General features: G+C 36.2%; 2 protein-coding genes across 4 annotated transcripts; one reads left to right on the forward strand and one right to left on the reverse strand.

Moving 5' to 3' along the window:
- The first annotated feature begins 1,489 nt into the window (after window positions 1–1,489).
- On the forward strand, window positions 1,490–14,264 carry LOC121242050 (eukaryotic translation initiation factor 5B-like). 3 transcript variants are annotated; one of them, XM_041139942.1, is made up of 13 exons: window positions 1,490–1,648; window positions 1,892–4,109; window positions 5,498–6,069; window positions 6,163–6,270; window positions 6,363–6,463; window positions 6,571–6,661; window positions 6,749–6,859; window positions 6,937–7,002; window positions 7,847–7,906; window positions 8,026–8,583; window positions 12,721–12,840; window positions 13,450–13,569; window positions 13,741–14,264. In XM_041139942.1, the coding sequence occupies exons 2-13, from the start codon at window positions 1,958–1,960 to the stop codon at window positions 13,804–13,806; spliced, it is 4,125 nt and encodes a 1,374-aa protein (XP_040995876.1). In that variant the 5' UTR covers window positions 1,490–1,648; window positions 1,892–1,957; the 3' UTR covers window positions 13,807–14,264. The 3 variants fall into 3 exon arrangements, with proteins under 3 accessions (XP_040995876.1, XP_040995874.1, XP_040995875.1); XM_041139940.1 differs by having other exon boundaries at window positions 1,493–1,648; window positions 1,828–4,109; XM_041139941.1 differs by having other exon boundaries at window positions 1,499–1,648; window positions 1,804–4,109.
- Window positions 14,265–16,887: 2,623 nt separating this feature from the next.
- LOC121242051 (vacuolar iron transporter homolog 2-like) lies at window positions 16,888–17,856 on the reverse strand. Its single transcript, XM_041139944.1, is given in 3 exon segments — window positions 16,888–17,010; window positions 17,066–17,409; window positions 17,412–17,856. Coding segments are annotated over 2 exon segments (666 nt in total). The 5' UTR covers window positions 17,758–17,856; the 3' UTR covers window positions 16,888–17,010; window positions 17,066–17,089.
- Window positions 17,857–18,607: the final 751 nt, after the last annotated feature.

The raw sequence follows: 18,607 nt of genomic DNA on the forward strand, positions 1-18,607 counted from the left end.
TGGGTTAATAAGCAAAGAAAAGAAGGGTGATCAAGTTGACTAGCATGCCAGCAGAACTTGCTACAACCTTGACTTAATGCTGTAATTATCCATAAAAATTAAAATGAATGAACTCTTATGGCTTTTCTTTACAAAAAAAAAAAATGGAAAATAACTTTTTGGTATTTTACCAACACATTTTTTAATGGAAAATGATAGTCACACCGATTATCGGTACCAACCAATTTTTATTTATTTATTTATTAAAGCATTTGTGTGTATTTATTTTTTAGTATTTTTCTTAAATACTAACAGTATTTTTCTTAAATGCCAATTAGGTTAGTTGCAAAATCATGGATCTCCACGTTTTTACAATTTGAGGCATCAGTTTTCAATTATTATAAAATTGATACTTGAATTTATTGTCTAATGTCACGTGTCAATCTTGCTGTTAATTTTCTAACAACAATTAAAGGAGGTGCCTAATTATTAGGGATGTTGTTTGGTCCAGTCCGGAAAAAATGATGGATTGGTTTGATGGGTTCGTTCTGTCTGACTCAATTATTTTTTTATTTTCTTGTCAAATCAATTAATAAAAAAATTTATTTAAAGTACTAAATTAAAATTAAGTGAATTATTAATGTAGATTATCTAACTAACTCAATAAAAAAATATTTTATATGATCAATAATGATAAATTAGATAAAAATTATATTATTAACTTATATAATTACTATATAATTAGTTAATTGATATTTTACATTAGTTAATTGATAGAATATTAATTTGTTAATAATATATTTAAAATTTTATATTGTTAATAGTGATATGTTAGATGAAAATTACATAATTAATTATATAATTATTATATAAATAATATATAAAATATATAGTTTTTATTTTTTGATTTCGGTCCACTCGGTCTAGTCGAGGTGGGAAAATTTTGGACTAAGACCGAATCGAAACTTTTCAGTCTTGGATTTCATGGACCGAAACCAACAGATCTCAGTCTCAATTCAGTCCGATCCAATTGATTTCTCTAGTTTGGATTAACCGACTTTCACCCCTACTAATTACATATTTCAAAGAAATTTATGTATTAGTTTTTTAAAATTTAAAATTGATACATTGAATTGTAACATGTGAAAATCTTAATATTGATTTTAAAACTTTTAATATGGAAAGTGTATTTAAGAAAAATAAATTTAAACAGCACACGTTATAAAATAGAGAGAGAGAGGGAGAGGCCCAAAGTTTCTTAGCTTGGATCGGATACAAAAACGATTTCTCCTTATTTTATTATTATAATTTTATATAAAATATAATAAATAATTTAAAAATTTTAAATTTTAAATAATTAATAATTTTAAAAAATTATATTATAATAATATTTTATTTAACTTCTAACATCTAACTTTTATTTAAAATTATCTCATCACATCCGGTCCAAACGGTCCCGAAGTCCTAACCCCTTGGAACCCTAGAACACGTATATATTTTGCTCTCCTTTGTTCATCCATCTCTCTCTCTCCCTCTCTCTCTGCGTTTCTCGCAAGCACTCACCCTTCTCAGCTATCCATTTCTTCGAATTTACTTCTTCATTTTTCATCCTTTCATTTTCTTCGCCATCACTCCAACTCTCGTTTCTCTCTTTCCGCCGTGACCCCAGGTAAGCTCTCTTTCTGTGTCCATTTCTCTGTTTATGCATTTGTTAATACACATATACATACGAAGACACACACACACACACACAGACGTGCGTGCGCGTGCGATTTTAAGTAATTAGGGCTTTCTTGACGTTGTTAGATTATTTCCGTATTTCAGTGATAAACTTCACCTGTTTTACAGGCGGAATTCTTTCAAGTACAGATCTGATTCCATAGGCTTTGATTCTTGGTTTTGCGGTTGTTAGGGTATCTGGAGTCCTGGTTTTTATTCTAGCGAATCCAATTCTTCACAAAGAAAGAACAAATATTCGATGGGTCGAAAGAAGCCTACCGCTCGTGGGGACGACGAGAGCGCCCCTGCTGCCGTGTCGAAATCGAAGAAGAAGGCGGTCGTCATCGACGACGACGAGTACTCCGTCGGAGTTGAGCTGTCCGAGGAGCCAGAGGTTCAAGAGAATGTTGTAATTACTGGGAAGAAGAAGGGTAAGAGGGGGGGCGCAAAGGCTGCGAAGCCCAAAGACGATGACGATGAAGATATTGAAAATGAAGAGGACGAAGTTTCCGAGATAGTGTTCACTGGGAAGAAGAAAGGGAAGTCAAAGAAGGGCGGTGGGAACAGTGTGTTTAGCGCGTCTGGTTTCGGGTTGTTGGGAGAGGATGATGATGAGGGGGAGGATGGACGGTCCGGACTAAATGGTGATAAAGATAGTGAGGATGATGATGATGATGATGAAAAATTGGTGAGCTTTTCGGGGAAGAAGAAGAAGAAGCCGTCCAAGGACTCAAACAAGAGTGGTGGTAGTAGTTTGTTTAATGCATCAGCGTTTGATGCTATCGATGATGATGTTGATAATCTTGATGAATACGAAGGTGAGGAGGGGGATAATTCTGTGGGAGAGACTAAGATCAAGGATGACGATGATGAGGATGAGCAGGTAATTGCTTTTACAGGGAAGAAAAAGAAGTCATCCAAAGGTAAAGGTGGAAACAAGGGTGGTAGTGGTGGTGGTAGCGTGTTTACGGCTTCTGGTTTTGATGGGCTTGATGATGGGGATGAGGAGAGGGGTGAGAAAAAAGAAGTGGATGAAGATGTTGCTCAGAATACTTTCTCAGGTAAGAAAAAGAAGTCTTCAAAGAAGACCGGTGGTAGTTTCTTGAGTGTTGCATCGGCTGATGAGGAGAACGATGAAGACGCCTCTGCCTCTGGGGTTACCAGAGCTGGTGATGATGCTGTTGGGGATGAAGATGTCTCAGCATTCGCATTTATGGGTAAGAAGAAGTCTTCAAAGAAAAAGAGTAATAGTGTTTCTACCGAACTAGGAGAAGAATCTGACGTCAGGGATGTAGGTGAACCTGAACAACCAAGGGCGGGAACGAATAATGTGGAAGCTGATAATTCTAAGGTTAACAGAAGTGAAGAGCTGAAGGAAACTTCTAAAAACAAAAAGAAGAAGAAGAAGGGTGGAAGGACAGCTGAAGAGGAGGATGATTTGGATAAGATTCTTGCAGAGCTCAGTCTGGGGCCTCCTGTATCAAAGCCGGCTGCTTCTCCACAAGAGGAGAAAACTGAGGTTCAGCCTGAATCAGTTGCTTTGGCTGAAGAGAAGGAAGGTGAAGAAGAGAGTGTGGAGTCTGCTGCTGCAAAGAAGAAGAAGAAGAAGAAGGAGAAGGAAAAGGAGAAGAAGGCAGCAGCAGCTGCTGCCACCCTCTCAGAGGTGAAGGATGAAAAGCTGGATGAAACTATTACTGAATTGACAGAGCCAAGAAAAAACGAAGCTAAGAGTAGAGCTGCAGACAAGAAAGTGCCAAAACATGTTAGAGAGATGCAAGAAGCACTTGCTCGTAGGAAAGAGGCTGAAGAGAGGAAGAAAAGGGAAGAAGAAGAGAGGTTGAGGAAGGAAGAGGAGGAGCGGCGGAAGCAGGAAGAACTTGAGAGGCTAGCAGAAGAAGCTAAGCGCAGAAAGAAGGAAAAGGAAAAAGAGAAATTGCAGAGGAAAAAAGCAGAAGGAAAGCTTTTGACCACGAGGCAGCGGGAAGAAGCCAGAAGGTTGGAAGCAATGAGGAACCAGATACTTGCTAATGCAGGGGTGTTTCCCCCTTCTACAGACACTGTTGCACAAACTAAACGTCCCAAGTATCAGAATAAGAAGAAACCAACTCACCATCAAACAAATGGTGCTGACTCTGATAAGGTAGTGGAAAATGTTGAAGTGACGGAAGAACCACAAGAGACTCTGACCAACATGGATAGCATAGATTCAGAGAAAGTTGATGAGGAGACAATGGATGTGGAGGAGAAATCTGAACTGGCTGAGACTGTTGAAGAGAATGGAATGGACGAAGATGATGATGAGGATGAATGGGATGCAAAGAGCTGGGATGATGTTGCTGTTAATCTATCTATTAATAGTGCGTTTGCTGATGAAGAGGCTGAGCCTGAATCAATGGTTAAAAAAGTGAAAGGTACTATTCCAAATTCTCACATTGCGGGTTTGGTTTATGTTCATGTTTGTGTTTGTGTTTTCTAATTGGCATATTGTTATGATGTGCTCTACTTGGTTTTCTGCACATTTCTACATCCACCTGCAAGGGTATGTTGAAATATAGGATTTTCAAAATCTGGACAGGTGCAGTTTGTGGTTGATATATATATATATATATTTTTTTTTTCTCTCTCCATGGGCAGAACTCTAAAGGTATAATAGCAATGCGGAATACAAGGCTATGTTCTGCACAATTGGCTTGTACAAACTTGTGAAGTCCTGTTAGACAGTCAGCGAGAAATAAATAATTAAATAAAAATTGGACTTGCTTGTGAAATAACAGTTACGAAAAAAAAGAATCAAGAAGTCTAGGACCATAGCAATGAGTTGAGCAACATTTAGTATTATGTGTCCGGGATATCAGTGAAGATGAAATTAGCAAGTCCGACCCAGCCTGTTTTGGCATTTTAGTTATTTTTATGGACTTCAAAATCTCTATGGTCCCTAAAAAAAATCTCCATAACTATTGTTTCTTAATAGAAACTTTGATATTCCTTTGTACTACTTCTTGTGTAGCGTTCTAGATCTTTTTCCATGTAAAGAAGAAAAGAAAGTATTAATACATGCATTTTTATATTTTATGTTTGTCTTGGTAAGGTGGTTCTTGTAAATTTAGAGTAACTGGAAAATGTCCTACTACGGGTCTTATTCTCTCTCTCTGTTTGAACTATGTTGTCTTAGATCTAAATAGCTAGTGCCAAATTAGATCTAAATAGCTAGTGCCAAATGAGACAGGAATTTATGGTCCTACTTTCCAGACATATTTGCTTTGTGCACAAGTGGTAAGTTAGTGGCTAGGAGTATGGTCGTAGTGCTATTAGATCTTCCAATAATAATTCTAGTAGCAGTGTGGAGGATGATTCCCTTGTGTTTGTTTTGGTGCTTATGGCTTGAAAGAAATGGGAGGTGTTTTGAAGATTGCGAACGTTCTATGGGGGAGTTTAGGGATTTTTTTCTTTAGCACTTTTGAGTTTTTGGTGAAGAATCTTGTAAGGGATGGGAACATTTATCATGTTTTATTTTAGTACTGTTTTTGCTTTTGCTTGTATTTAGGTGTTCATACTTGTGTACATCCTATATACTTGGGCTATGCCTATTTACTTGGAATAAAATCTCTTATTAACTATAAAAAAAAAAATAATTATTTCATGGGATTGACTTATATAAAAAAAAAAGAATTATTTCATCGGATTGCTAGGAATTTCCTTGCTAAGATATATTGTCTTTGGAGTAAAGTTTGTCCATTCATCTTTTCATTTGTCCTACCACTGTCTACCAATTGTTTTTCTTGGGTTTTTCAATCTACAGCACCTCCTGCAACTTCCAAGCCAGCAGTTGCTGCTAAGAAAACCACTCCTTCCCAGCCAATAGCATCTCCAAATCTTGAGAACAAGAAAAAACAGGAGGCTGAAGTTTTGGAAAAAAATAAGAGAAAAGATGTCTCCTTGAAAAAAGAAGCTTCAAGTTCAGATGCTACCTCCAAACCAAGTGAAGATAACCTTCGTTCCCCAATTTGCTGCATCATGGGTCATGTTGATACTGGTAAAACCAAGTTGCTGGATTGTATCCGGGGTACTAATGTTCAGGAAGGTGAAGCTGGAGGTATCACTCAACAAATTGGTGCAACCTATTTTCCTGCTGAGAACATACGCGACAGAACCAAGGAACTGAAAGCTGATGCTAAGCTGAAGGTCCCAGGTCTATTGGTTATTGATACCCCTGGGCACGAGTCATTTACTAATTTAAGGTCACGGGGTTCAGGTTTATGTGATATTGCAATTTTGGTTGTCGACATTATGCATGGGTTGGAGCCACAAACAATAGAATCACTTAACCTTTTAAAAATGAGGAATACGGAATTCATTGTTGCATTGAATAAGGTGAGGTTTGTTATGTAATTTGCAATTGGTGTAGGCATCCCCCCTCTCCTTGTTGATGTTTATTTTTCTTCTTTTCTTTTTCCAATTCTGCAGGTGGACAGGCTCTATGGCTGGAAAACATGTCGCAATGCGCCAATTGTAAAGACCATGAAGCAACAATCTAAGGATGTACAAAATGAATTCAATATGAGGGTCACTCAGGTTTTGTACATTCTTCCATTTCTCTTTGCTTCATTCTTGTCAGTTTGGCTCATTACACTGCATTAATATTGTTTCTTTTTGTTGATTGTCAGATTGTAACTCAGTTCAAGGAGCAAGGTTTAAACACTGAGTTGTATTATAAAAATAAGGAAATGGGGGAAACTTTTAGCATTGTTCCTACAAGTGCTATTAGGTACTTCTTGTGGGCTTTAGTCTTGTATTGACATAATATTCTAGGCATTTCAGCTGCAAAACTTTTTATGTTATTGTCCTGATAGTTTGGCTTTGTGGATAATACAGTGGTGAAGGCATCCCAGATTTGTTACTATTATTGGTTCAATGGACTCAGAAAACTATGGTTGAGAAACTTACATTTAGCAATGAAGTGCAGGTGTGCAATCATCTCACATAATTTCATTTTCTCGAGTGCTTCATGATAGTAGTGTGGAAATCTGATTGTGGGTAAATTGTGCACCAGTGTACCGTGTTGGAAGTCAAGGTCATTGAAGGCCATGGGACAACTATTGATGTTGTATTAGTCAATGGAGTGCTTCATGAAGGAGATCAAATAGTTGTTTGTGGCATGCAGGCAAGCACCTAAAAAACTTGTTTCCGTGTGATCTCATGCTAGCTTTCAAATTCATACAAATTTATTTCGTGTTTTAGGGACCTATTGTTGCCACAATTCGAGCTTTATTGACGCCCCATCCAATGAAGGAACTTCGAGTTAAGGTATGGTTCTCTGTTTTGGCATCCTGATTTTGTTTTGTAGTTTTGGATTAGGAAAAATAGACCTCCAGATATGTGGGTCATACTCTAAAATGAATAGTTAAAGATACAATTGAAGTCTCATTGGAATCATTGTAAAGATCAAGAACTTTTTCCTCTCAAGTAATGTGGGATCTCATATACCACCTAGACTCATCACTCAGAATGGATATCACGATCTCCTCCCCTTAATTCCCAAGGTCCTTGTCGGGCCATTCCACGTGCCTAGGATTGAATTTCATTTGCCCTCTACAAATCTACTTCAAATGTTCAGTTGGACGCAATTTTTTATGGTACAATTGGCAGTATCTGACTGTTTTGAAATGCTAGATTTTGTTACTGTTCTTTGTTTCTTTCAACAGTAGGTCATGATGGTCAAGCCGCCCCTTTTCTTCTGAAGTTTGTGTTGATTGAGTGAAATAGTTTCCAAGTGTTTTTTAAAGTAGTCTGTATCTATCAAGTCTTAGGTCGGGTTATTTATCCAAAAAGAAAAAGATAAAAGTTCCACATTGGGTGGGGGAATTATGATGGAGGTGCATGGGCATGGTATATGTGTATTAAGTGGAAGTCCTACATTGGCTCTTTATGAGATAGAGCTAGGATTTATAATGATTCCAAGTAGCTTCAATTTTAACCTTGACTAGTCTTTTTGAAGTGTTAGTGCAGATGCCAGCAGTTTCCTTGGATCTTTACCGTTTATTTATTTTCTTTTTCGTTTTACGTAATCTGTAAATTTAAGTTATGCTGTGTTTGTTAGGCCTTGGTGTAAGTTATGCTGCTTTAAATGGAAAGACTGTTGTGGTTTCAGGGGACTTATCTGCATCATAAGGAAATCAAGGCTGCAATGGGTATCAAAATTAGTGCACAGGTATTTTTGCACATCTCGAAGTCAAGGCCAATACAGACTAATTTTGCTTGCGCAACTAATGTGAACGTGTTGGTTCTTTTGAAGGAAGTTCTTGATTTCTCGTGTTTATTTTAATGCAGGGCCTTGAGCATGCTATTGCTGGCACTGGTCTTTATGTTGTAGGGCCAGATGATGATTTAGAGGATGTTAAGGAAGCAACCATGGAAGATATGAAGTCGGTCATGAGCAGGATTGACAGGAGTGGTGAGGGAGTTTATGTACAAGCATCTACCTTAGGCTCATTGGAAGCATTGCTGGAGTTTTTGAAGTCCCCAGCTGTAAACATTCCTGTTAGTGGCATAGGCATAGGGCCGGTACATAAAAAGGATGTCATGAAGGCCAGTGTAATGCTTGAAAAGAAAAGGGAATATGCTACCATCTTGGCCTTTGACATCAAACTTATGCCGGATGCTGAGGAACTTGCAAAGGACTTGGGTGTGACTATTTTTCAGGCTGATATCATTTATCACTTATTCGATCAATTTAAGGCCTATATTGACAATCTTAAGGAGGAAAAGAAGAAGGAGGCTGCTGATGATGCAGTCTTCCCGTGTGTGCTTAAAATATTACCAAACTGCATTTTCAACAAGAAGGATCCAATTGTATTGGGGGTTGATATACTTGAAGGCATTGCTAAGGTAATTATTTTCGTCTGATTTGGCTTATTTTATGTTTTTTAAGGGAGATTATAGTGTTTGTGAAGTATCATTGTTTGTCAGGATAAGTCCTACACTTTATCCTCCCACATATCATTGTTTGTTAATTTTGCTTTGGTGTCTCTCTTGAATATTTGAATATATCCCGTGTACATGGGCGATGCCTATTGTTTTCATCAATAAAATTTGTGAGACATATGGAGAGGGAAAAGAGCTATGGGGAAGGAAAGGGAAGTGAGAGGAGTTTATCACTGAGCAGGATGCAGATAAACCCCCCAAGCCCAAAACAATGCTATTATAGAGAACTTAACATAGCTTTGGAGGATTGAGTATCTCTTAAACTCACTTGAGAATCTGATGATATTAAAATCAACCTCAATACAATATGGAATATTTCACTGGCTACTTGATCCAGCTAGTTCATCCCAAAGTAGTCTTCAATCACCGTCTACATTAGGGCCGTAGACACCTGCAAAAGTCACACAAAATTATCAGCAACATTTTTTTTAAGGTGCATGTTATGTAGGGTTGAAAGCTGACCGGTCCGAACTGGAAAAACCGACTTGACCGAAGCTTGGACCAGTTGGTCTCGGTCCAAGTATTTCTCAACTTTCAGTCTTTGGTCCGGTCCCGGGGTGGGGTTTTCTCGGACCGGACTGACCGAATTGGGAAAATATATATTTTTTAATTTTTAAATATATTATTTTATATAATAATTATATAATTAATTATGTAATTTTCATCTAATTTAGTATCATTGAACATATAAATATTTTTTTAACGAGTTAGTTATGTAATCCACATTAATAATTCACTTAATCTTAATTTAGTAATTTAAATAAATATTTTTATTAATTTATTTGAAAAAAAAGAAGAAAAAAAAAATAATTAGGTCGGACCGAACGGACTGACCGGACCGATAGTTATCGGTCGGTCCGGGAAAAATGATGGACCGAAAATTTCGGTCCATCACCTGGACCGGACTGGATCTGAACGGACTGACCGTTTTACACCCCTAAATTGTCAGGGTATATTCTCCCATACTTTCAATTTTTTCCACCTCCCTCCTATCCTACATAAGCAATATCCCTCCAGACACCCCTTTTTTGAAGAAATAAGACCAATGCAATTTTTCACAACTCCATAAGCTAAAGGTAATGACCCTCAACACAAGTTTCAACTTAGTCTCTTGTGAACACATTTATCCATCTGTGGGTAGATTCCTAGTCCTCAATCTTTCATCCATTTCATTTAGCCCCCTCACATTCCAAGACTATCTTGTGCTTCATCAGGAGTTAATAGAGGCCTTGAGTTGGATGCTGTCAGCTACAGTGAACAATTGGTTTCTATCAGACTTCTTGGTGGGGTCCAAGCAAAATGAAGGGATTTCTGTGTCTCATTTTCTTGTCATGTATGTACTTTGATATTTTGTGAATCTATGCCGGATCATAGTGGTCGTATGAGATGTCTATACTTATGCTCTGAAGCCATTTTAGGGCTGAAAATCAACTTGGTCAATTCAGAACCAGTCCCAGTTGGAGCAGTGGATGCAATTGGAGGATTGGCTCATATCCTAGGATGTAGGATTCCGTTTCTGCCTATGATGCACTTGTGCCTAAAGTTAGGGGTGGCATTTAAAGCAAAATCCAAATTGGTATGAGTTTTGTAGTATGTGTGGAGGATGGGTTCAAATGAGCTCAATCAGCCTTTTTCAGACTCTAGAAAAATATCAGAATTTGTTAGAGGGATTTTTTGTTTTGTCAATTTTGAGATGGGGGATGGTCGAAGGCTAGATTTTGGTACGATGCTTGGTGTGGAGATTAGTCTTTGAAAATTAATTTCCTATTTTTTTTTTATAATTTCTATTTGTAAGGAGGCTTTGCTTGCAGAACTTGTGCAGATTCCTGACAATAGACCATAGTGGAACATTACATTTATCAGATCAGCACATGATTGGGACACTGAGGCAATCTATTTGTTTGTGTGCATCAAGTGTGTTCTTTTAGGGTGAGAGGAGGGGTACAAGGAAATACATTGGATTCCCTTCGAAAAAGGGACTTCCAAAGGCAAATCCTTCTACCATGTGTCGAACCCCAGGTTGGAGGTTCATTCCCTTCGAAGGGCATTTGGGGGCATAAGGCTCCTTCAAGGGTAATATTCTTTGGGTTGTCGGCAACCTTTGGGAAGATTCTTTCGGTGTATAATTTAAGAGAGAGAAGGGTTATAATAATAGATTTGTGGTGTATGTCCTAGTAGAGCAGGAAACCATTGATTACATTTTGCTTCACTGTGAAGTGGTTAAAGAGTATTGGTATTACTTACAAAAAAAAAAAGTTATATGGATTTGAGTGGGTTATGCACCATTGTGTGGTGGTGGAGTTGTAGGCTTGTTGACTAAAGCTCTTTGGGAAGTGATGGTATGATATATATATTTTTTTATTAGTAAGAGATTATATTAATAATACCCATCTGTGGGTAGCCCAAGTGGTAAGGCGAACTTGTGTGCATGATCCCCATGTCATAGGTTCGATTCCCCTGGATCAAACTACGATTTAAGTGGGAGGCCATGGCGGTGGGTTGCTATGCTAGTCTCTCCGGGAGTTTAGGTTCCATGGTTGAGTCCTAAGGGCTCTGTCGTGGGGTGGTTCCCTGTCATAAAAAAAAATATTATATTAATTAGAATAGGCATGGCCCAAGTATACAAGAGGAAACACCTAGCTAAAAGGAAGAAATAGAAACAAGAAAATAATGAAAATCTAGCCCATTGAGGTCAACAGCTTTAGCCCATAGGAATAATGTATTAACAAAGAACAATCTAATCTCCTCCGGTGAGTGTTCCCTATCTTAAAATTCTGATAATTAGAAAATAATGAAAATCTAGCCCATTGAGGTCAACAGCTTTAGCCCATAGGAATAATGTATTAACAAAGAACAATCTAATCTCCTCCGGTGAGTGTTCCCTATCTTAAAATTCTGATAATTTCATTCCTTCCATATGCACCATAAAATACAATCTAACCTCCTCCATGGTAATATTGAAGTTTGGAGGAGGGTCCTTTGTATTTAATGCGGTGTATTTGACGAGCACAATGTTAGAACCTTTGAGGATGGTGTTAAGAGTTAAAAATCAATATGCACGACTCCCTTCATGATTGGATGGCGGCTGCCCACAACAGCTCTTGATTTGTTAGTGTTTTGGATTTATGGACTCTTAATTTTTTTCTGCTATTCGGTAGGGTGTTTCTCTTGTATATTCTCTGTGTGCATGGGATGTGTACCTTTGTGATATTAATAAGATTGATTTAGTTTTCATGGAGGAGTTTATACATTGTGCGTCTGGTTGGAGAAAAGAAGGAAAGAGGGAGATGGTAAAGTTCTAACATGTTTCTGAATGGTCTAGGTTCAAGATCTTGCTGATCAAGTAGCATAACTTTTGAGAAGTATTCTGCAATTTTATGCAAGAAACTTCTATTTGTCATCCTTTTACTATCATCCTCTCAACATCTGTTGGTGTGGCATCATATGATTGGTCTATAAGTGAAATATAACAAATAGTCTCCAATCATTTTATATCACATCATTAGATGGTGAGAGGATAGTGGTAAAAGAGATGGTGAGAAGCATTACTCTTCGTGCATTGTTGTTTATCTTAATACTGTGTTGAAGGGTTTGAACTTATTTTAACGTGCCTTTCTAACAGATCCAGAATTCAACTGTATCTGCTTTAAGTTTTTTTTTTTTGGTCTTGAATTGAGGTCGGGATACACCATCTTGTCTATCTAGTTTTTCGACTGAGGCCACCTTAGTGTTCTTGATCTCTTGCCTTGATTTATGGCTTATTTATCGCCATAAATATCTTGTATGCACAGAATTCCCTTTTTTAATCAGTTTGTATGGCACAGAATTCCTGAGTGGTCTTGAGGCCGATGAATGCCAATCCTGACATTTCTCTGCAATGTCAGCTTTAATGGATAATTCTTATTATCAGATGCCCCTAGAGTTTGTGGTACACAGAAGTATACCACAAACTTATCAAAAAAGTTGATAAGTTTGTGGTACACAGAAGTATATTTGGTTTATACTTTTGTGCACATCTGATATCATCTGGTTTCTGCACAGGTTGGTACTCCGATTTGTATTCCACAGCGGGATTTCATTGATATTGGACGAATTTCATCCATCGAAAATAATCATAAACCTGTGGATATTGCAAAGAAAGGGCAGAAGGTTGCAATAAAGGTAGATACTTGTACTTGTGATGCAGTATTGAATGCTTTATCAATTTACCTTAGAGGGTGCTTGTCTGTCCGATAGAATTAAATGGATTCATCATGTTTCATGGAACATTTGAACACAAGGGCAGGTACAAAAAAGTTTAAAGACCCAAGTAATTTAAAGATACGAGATAGTTTTTTGGTACCTAATTGGCATCCTTGATGAACTTAGTTAAAATTGATTCTTAGCATCAAGTTTCTTTAGCTTTGAAAATAGGTGGTTCGATTTAATTGGGTTTTAATAAACTAGGGGTAGTTTGATAGTCTAACCATCCATAAGTTATTGCAGTATTGTTAATATTATTGTTCATATTTTCACTAAGCACATACTGTTTGTCATGAAATTTACGCATTATAAATAGTATGCCAATTTTCACCAGGCACATACTTGTGTTCAGGAACAACTTGCTTGACCAGCCTCTTTTTTGTATGTTACTTTCAAGGGAAAGAGGAATATCTGAAGGGATATGTCTGAACTCTAGTTAGAAATTTAGCCACCAAGAGAACTTGTCTTGCTATATCGAGCCAACTTAACTGGAACTTGGCTTATTGTTTCCTTTTTGTACGTTTACAGATACTTGGCACAAATCCTGAGGAGCAGCAAAAGATGTTTGGTAGACACTTTGAGCTTGATGATGAGCTTGTCAGCCACATCTCACGAAAATCAATTGATGTACTTAAAGCTAATTACAGGGTAAGTGAATCAAATCTCACAGATGGTGTATGCTAACCCAATCGGCTAGCTAACCCTAGTGGGGTCTGGTCGGGTGGCTCATTTCATTTCTAGCACCCCCATATATTCACTCAATTTGCTATGCTTCATGAATTTACAATTATTGCCCAATTGTAACTTTGAAATATGCAGGATGATCTGTCAATTGAGGAGTGGAAGCTGGTTGTGAAATTGAAGACTCTTTTCAAGATACAATGATGATGCATCACTAAGAGTAACTTTTCAAGAACAAAGGAGCTCCGCCGACTGGTTTGTTTCATGCAAAGATGCGAAAAGAATTTGGTGGAAAAGAGGTTTTGGTCCATCTTGTGGCCACTCGGTTGACACAAGGGCGGAATTAGATCTATCAACTGGATTTTATGTGAAAAGGAGGAGGTGCAAGGTTGTACCGTCTACCTGTCTTACAGTCTTTGTCCAAAAGTCACCACTGGAATTGGTCTGATTTTTGTGAAATAATCATGTTGATGTTATTTTTTGGAGTGGTATAAGAAAAAGGGATTTTTTTTTTCTTTTTTTAGTAAAAGGAGGCAATTGCGGGAATGTAATCTGGGATTGTGGTTATATAGAGGTGTCACCTGTTGGTCTGACACCAAAATTACCAAATTCATGGATAATATAAGTCAGTCTTCACTGAGAAAGTATCACAAGTTATCATCGTGTACATCCTTTTCATCTTGTTTTGTCGTCTTTCCTTATTATATAATCGTTCGAAGTTTGTAGAAGTTGGCTGATCGATGCTCTCAGTTGGAAGTCCTTAGTTGGTACAGGGCAAAAGCTACTTTTGCTTTGTCATATTTTGAGCCATTCCAAGTGAGATAAATGTCCAAATCCAACTAGTATGATCTGTGTGATCTTGTACGCCCTTAAAAAAGCTAATTCCTACCTACATCACCGATGGAGACGTAGATATACTATTTATTATAATTATAATATAAAAGTTAAAACTCTAATATTTTTTTAGAAAAAATGCTTTAGTTATGGATTATATAAAAATAAATTTACAAACTGACATCACTTGTTATATTATAATGTGGATGTAACGGATTTCATGAAATCACATCACTCCTTAACTCCCCCTTGTCTCTATCCTTAAGGAAGTCATGCTTTTGCCCTTTTGAGTGAGTCCTTCGTTGACACTTGGGTGTGAGAGATCTTCCTTCGGTTCTAGTCAAGTATGGCAGCTTGAGGTTGATCTCCTATTTCACCTTCAGCCAGGGAATTTTATTTTTATATAATTTCTTTGTATTTGTAATAATTCTATTTTTTTAGAAGTGTTACAGACACAAATGGATTATACAAAAGTAAACCCAACAATATAATACACAAACTGACGTTATTTCATTTGATCTATTAGATTTATTTTACAATAAAAATAATTTTACAATATGATGTACTAGTACATCAAGACACCTCAGCTTGTGAATTTACTTTTATTTAATAATCTTTTTATGATTAAAGTATTTCTCTTTTTATATTATATGGTGTGAGAGATCTTTAGATAATAATATATTTAGTGTGTCAATAGATGAACTTGAAAGATTAAATATTATAATAGAATCCGTATGAATTGGTTAAGAACGAAGGATATTAATATAAATTCTTTGTTATATTATAAGCTCCTTTATCTTATTTTCTACTTTTAGGTAAATAAAAGTTGTAGCTTTATGAAAGTAGTGCACTGGTAAAGCAGACTTTCACTTTAGCATCCTTTATACACCTTGCATATATGCTAAAGCGAATATCAATTCATAGTTAATTATAAGCTGATAAATTCTAGATATATACAGATCATAATCGATAACTCGACCTATGAAAGTTTGTTTGCATATAATTGTTTATTTCGCAAATAAACCAAGTTCATGAAGTAGTACTTCTTCTCAGCGATTTGATTAACATGATGATAAACAACCAAAGCTTATAATATAATAATAATAATAATTAATGTATTTGTGAATATCTAGACTCTTGATGATCAAGGGAACTCCACTTATTTATTTGTATATTTTATATACATACCACTACAACAGATTATTTAACTAATTTTAGGGACGAACGTTTTTAAGGACTATTTTTTTTTTCATTCTTAAAAGTGATTTTTTGGGATAAAATTTAAATTTCGTCTAAAAAAATGTAAATATAAAGATTGGAGTGAATTTAAATATGTAAATAATGTCATGAGATAGCAAAGAATTAAGAGTATTTAGTTCATTAATTAATTAATTAATTAAGGTCGTAATACCATTAATAGTTCCATTATTTATGCCATTCTAACATAGATCAGTATTAACTGATATTTAAATAGTTGTGAATATTTAAAATATGATATTATTATATATTACGAGTTCAAACTTTTTGAAGCTCACAAATATTATGAAAAAAATATACTACTATATATATATATAGCTCAACTAATTAGATATATGATCTTATATAACTATATAGTAGTTAAACATCAGCTTTGTTGTATTATGAGTACATATTTCTAATTTTGAAATTATTAGCATTTAGGGAGCTTTTATTGATCTTTTTATCCACACAATATTTTCCCTAGCTAGCTATTATATATATATATATATATTTGTATATATATGTAGATACTCGTTTAATTCGTGAATGTTAAATAGAGCCTTTTAGTTTAATTTCCAAATGATATCTCTTAATTAGCTAGGCTTCTCATGAATTCATGTATTTTTATAATCAATAGATTTATAATAAAGATTATTGAATTTTAGTGGAAGTTAAAATCTAATATCAAAGATGATTTTCTTTTTGAAGAGTTATTTTAGCACATGACCATAATATAATAAGTAATTTTTCGTCCCTTGCAAGTAGTTCTTTCCATTCAAGCAAAGTACATAAATTATGACCACTATATATTAAACATAAATAGAATAAGGGAGAAAAGATTATTTTGCTCAACCAAATTAAAGAAATTAAGACACTAACATTAACACTCACAAACTAGCTAGGTTTCATCTATTAATTGTATATATAATTAATGGCTTCTATAAGATATACTGATTTAGTTATTTCTGCGTATCGCACGTGTTAACCACTAGTACTACATACATACATATATACATACATAACTATATATATATATATAGAGAGAGAGAGAGAGAGAGAGAGAGAGAGAGAGAGAGAGAGTATAAAGCTAGGATATATGTATATTGATCCACGTTTGGTTGATCCCCTCCACCTATATATATATATATATATATATATATATATATGTCCTTATAGAAAGAAAAATATATATCATTAATTAAGAACATTAAATTGGAGACAAAGTACGGTAGCTTATATTACCATGAGGCTGAAGAAACACACACATGTAGACACACACACACGTACTATATATAAGGCCAGGGGATCGAGAGTGAGAAGATCATATTACATGATTTTGATGCACATGATAAACAAGCTAGTAATAATATTTAAGATGATTTACGTATAAGTTGGAGATTGGTGATATAAATTATTACAGGCCACTTGACCCTATTAACTTAGTCAACCCAAAGGTTATAGCCATGGCTAGCAAACCTCCAACCAAAACCCTAACGACAGACTTAAACGCAGGGACCTTACCTAAGAGAGCCCCCAGCCACCCAAAAACTAACAAAGCCAGGCTCACTGCCCCCACCACCATCCCCACCCTCACCTTATACTCCTTTATAAACGAAGCTGCTAGGAGTGGAACCAATGCACCCACAGAAAACGCAAGTGCTGATGCTGCCGCAGCTTGCATGGGGTTTGGCAAACTCTCTTTCTCTTCCTCTTCTGATCTCTGTCCATCAATATCCCCCTATGCTGCTTCTGATCTCTTTTCATTTGTGCCACTTCTATGTCCAACTGTGAGTACACCGACACAAACTCTCCTATGGCCATGCTGCAGGCACCAGAAACAAGACCTGCAAACCCAGTAAGTATCATGGCCTTTACGTCTTGTTTTACTGCTCCAACCCCCATCATTAACGAGGCTGTTGAGACCAACCCATCATTTGCTCCTAAGACAGCCGCACGTAGCCATTGAGATCTTTTAGAGTAGTCAAATTCCTCGGTTTCGAGCTCTAACTTCGACTGTTCCTCGAGGTCTGTGGAGGAAGTGGTGAATTTGGCATTATTGAGAGATGGTTGGTTAGATGCCATGGTTGGAAAAAAAATTATACAACTATATGCTGCTGAGAAAGAAGGAGAGGGAGAAGTGTGGGGGACACACGCCTTGGAGATGGGTATTTATGAGTGAAGATCTCTAACTATATATGATGGAGGCAAAGGTGGGGTACTACACATCATGCCCACCAGTAGTTGACAAAAGAATTCAGCACTATTTACGAAAAAGAGTTAGAAAACTACCATTGTATATGGGCCAAAAAAAAAAAAAAAAAAAAACAATGGAAGTGGCTAATTCCTCATTCACTAACGAATGTTTGAATCACTGATCATAAGGGTTTAATAGATATATAGTAATGCCATATATATATATATTAATGGGATCGAATAGTGGCAAATGGGACCTAGATTAGGCCAAGTGATTGGAAATTCCAAATCTTGGTTAATCATAACTTTTGAAGTGAAATCTTTGTGCCCATTGTCAAATTGGGCTGTCACCCTACTGTTAATTTACCACCACACATGCATGCACCTGGCCGCCACCTGAACTTGTGGCATTATTTCCTCAGTCCTCCAGAAAAATCCAGATAAAAAGTCATCACAAGACACTATCCTAGAAATAGATTGAACGAAGAAACCATGATGGATGACATAAGTTATGTTGCATCCTGAAACACTAATTAGGTTATATATGTAGATATGTATATGTATATATATATATAATTAATTAGTGACATGCTCACAAAAGGCAAATAATATTTGTTCCGAAACAAGATCAAGAATTAATGATTAATTAGATAGATAATGTTAAACGAGAAAGTAAGCAAAAGAATAATATATAGATTATGAAGCAATTTGAGATGAAACAGAATTATCCACTTTCAAG

This window comes from Juglans microcarpa x Juglans regia, chromosome 8D (assembly GCF_004785595.1).
Source record: "Juglans microcarpa x Juglans regia isolate MS1-56 chromosome 8D, Jm3101_v1.0, whole genome shotgun sequence".
NCBI lineage: Eukaryota > Viridiplantae > Streptophyta > Magnoliopsida > Fagales > Juglandaceae > Juglans > Juglans microcarpa x Juglans regia.

Coding starts and splice junctions, on each gene's coding strand:
- LOC121242050 (XM_041139942.1), top strand. CDS start 1,958: ATGGGTCGAAAGAAGCCTACCGCTCGTGGGGACGACGAGAGCGCCCCT. Junction 6,070..6,162: donor TCATTGTTGCATTGAATAAG/GTGAGGTTTGTT, acceptor CCAATTCTGCAG/GTGGACAGGCTCTATGGCTG. Junction 6,662..6,748: donor CATTTAGCAATGAAGTGCAG/GTGTGCAATCAT, acceptor ATTGTGCACCAG/TGTACCGTGTTGGAAGTCAA.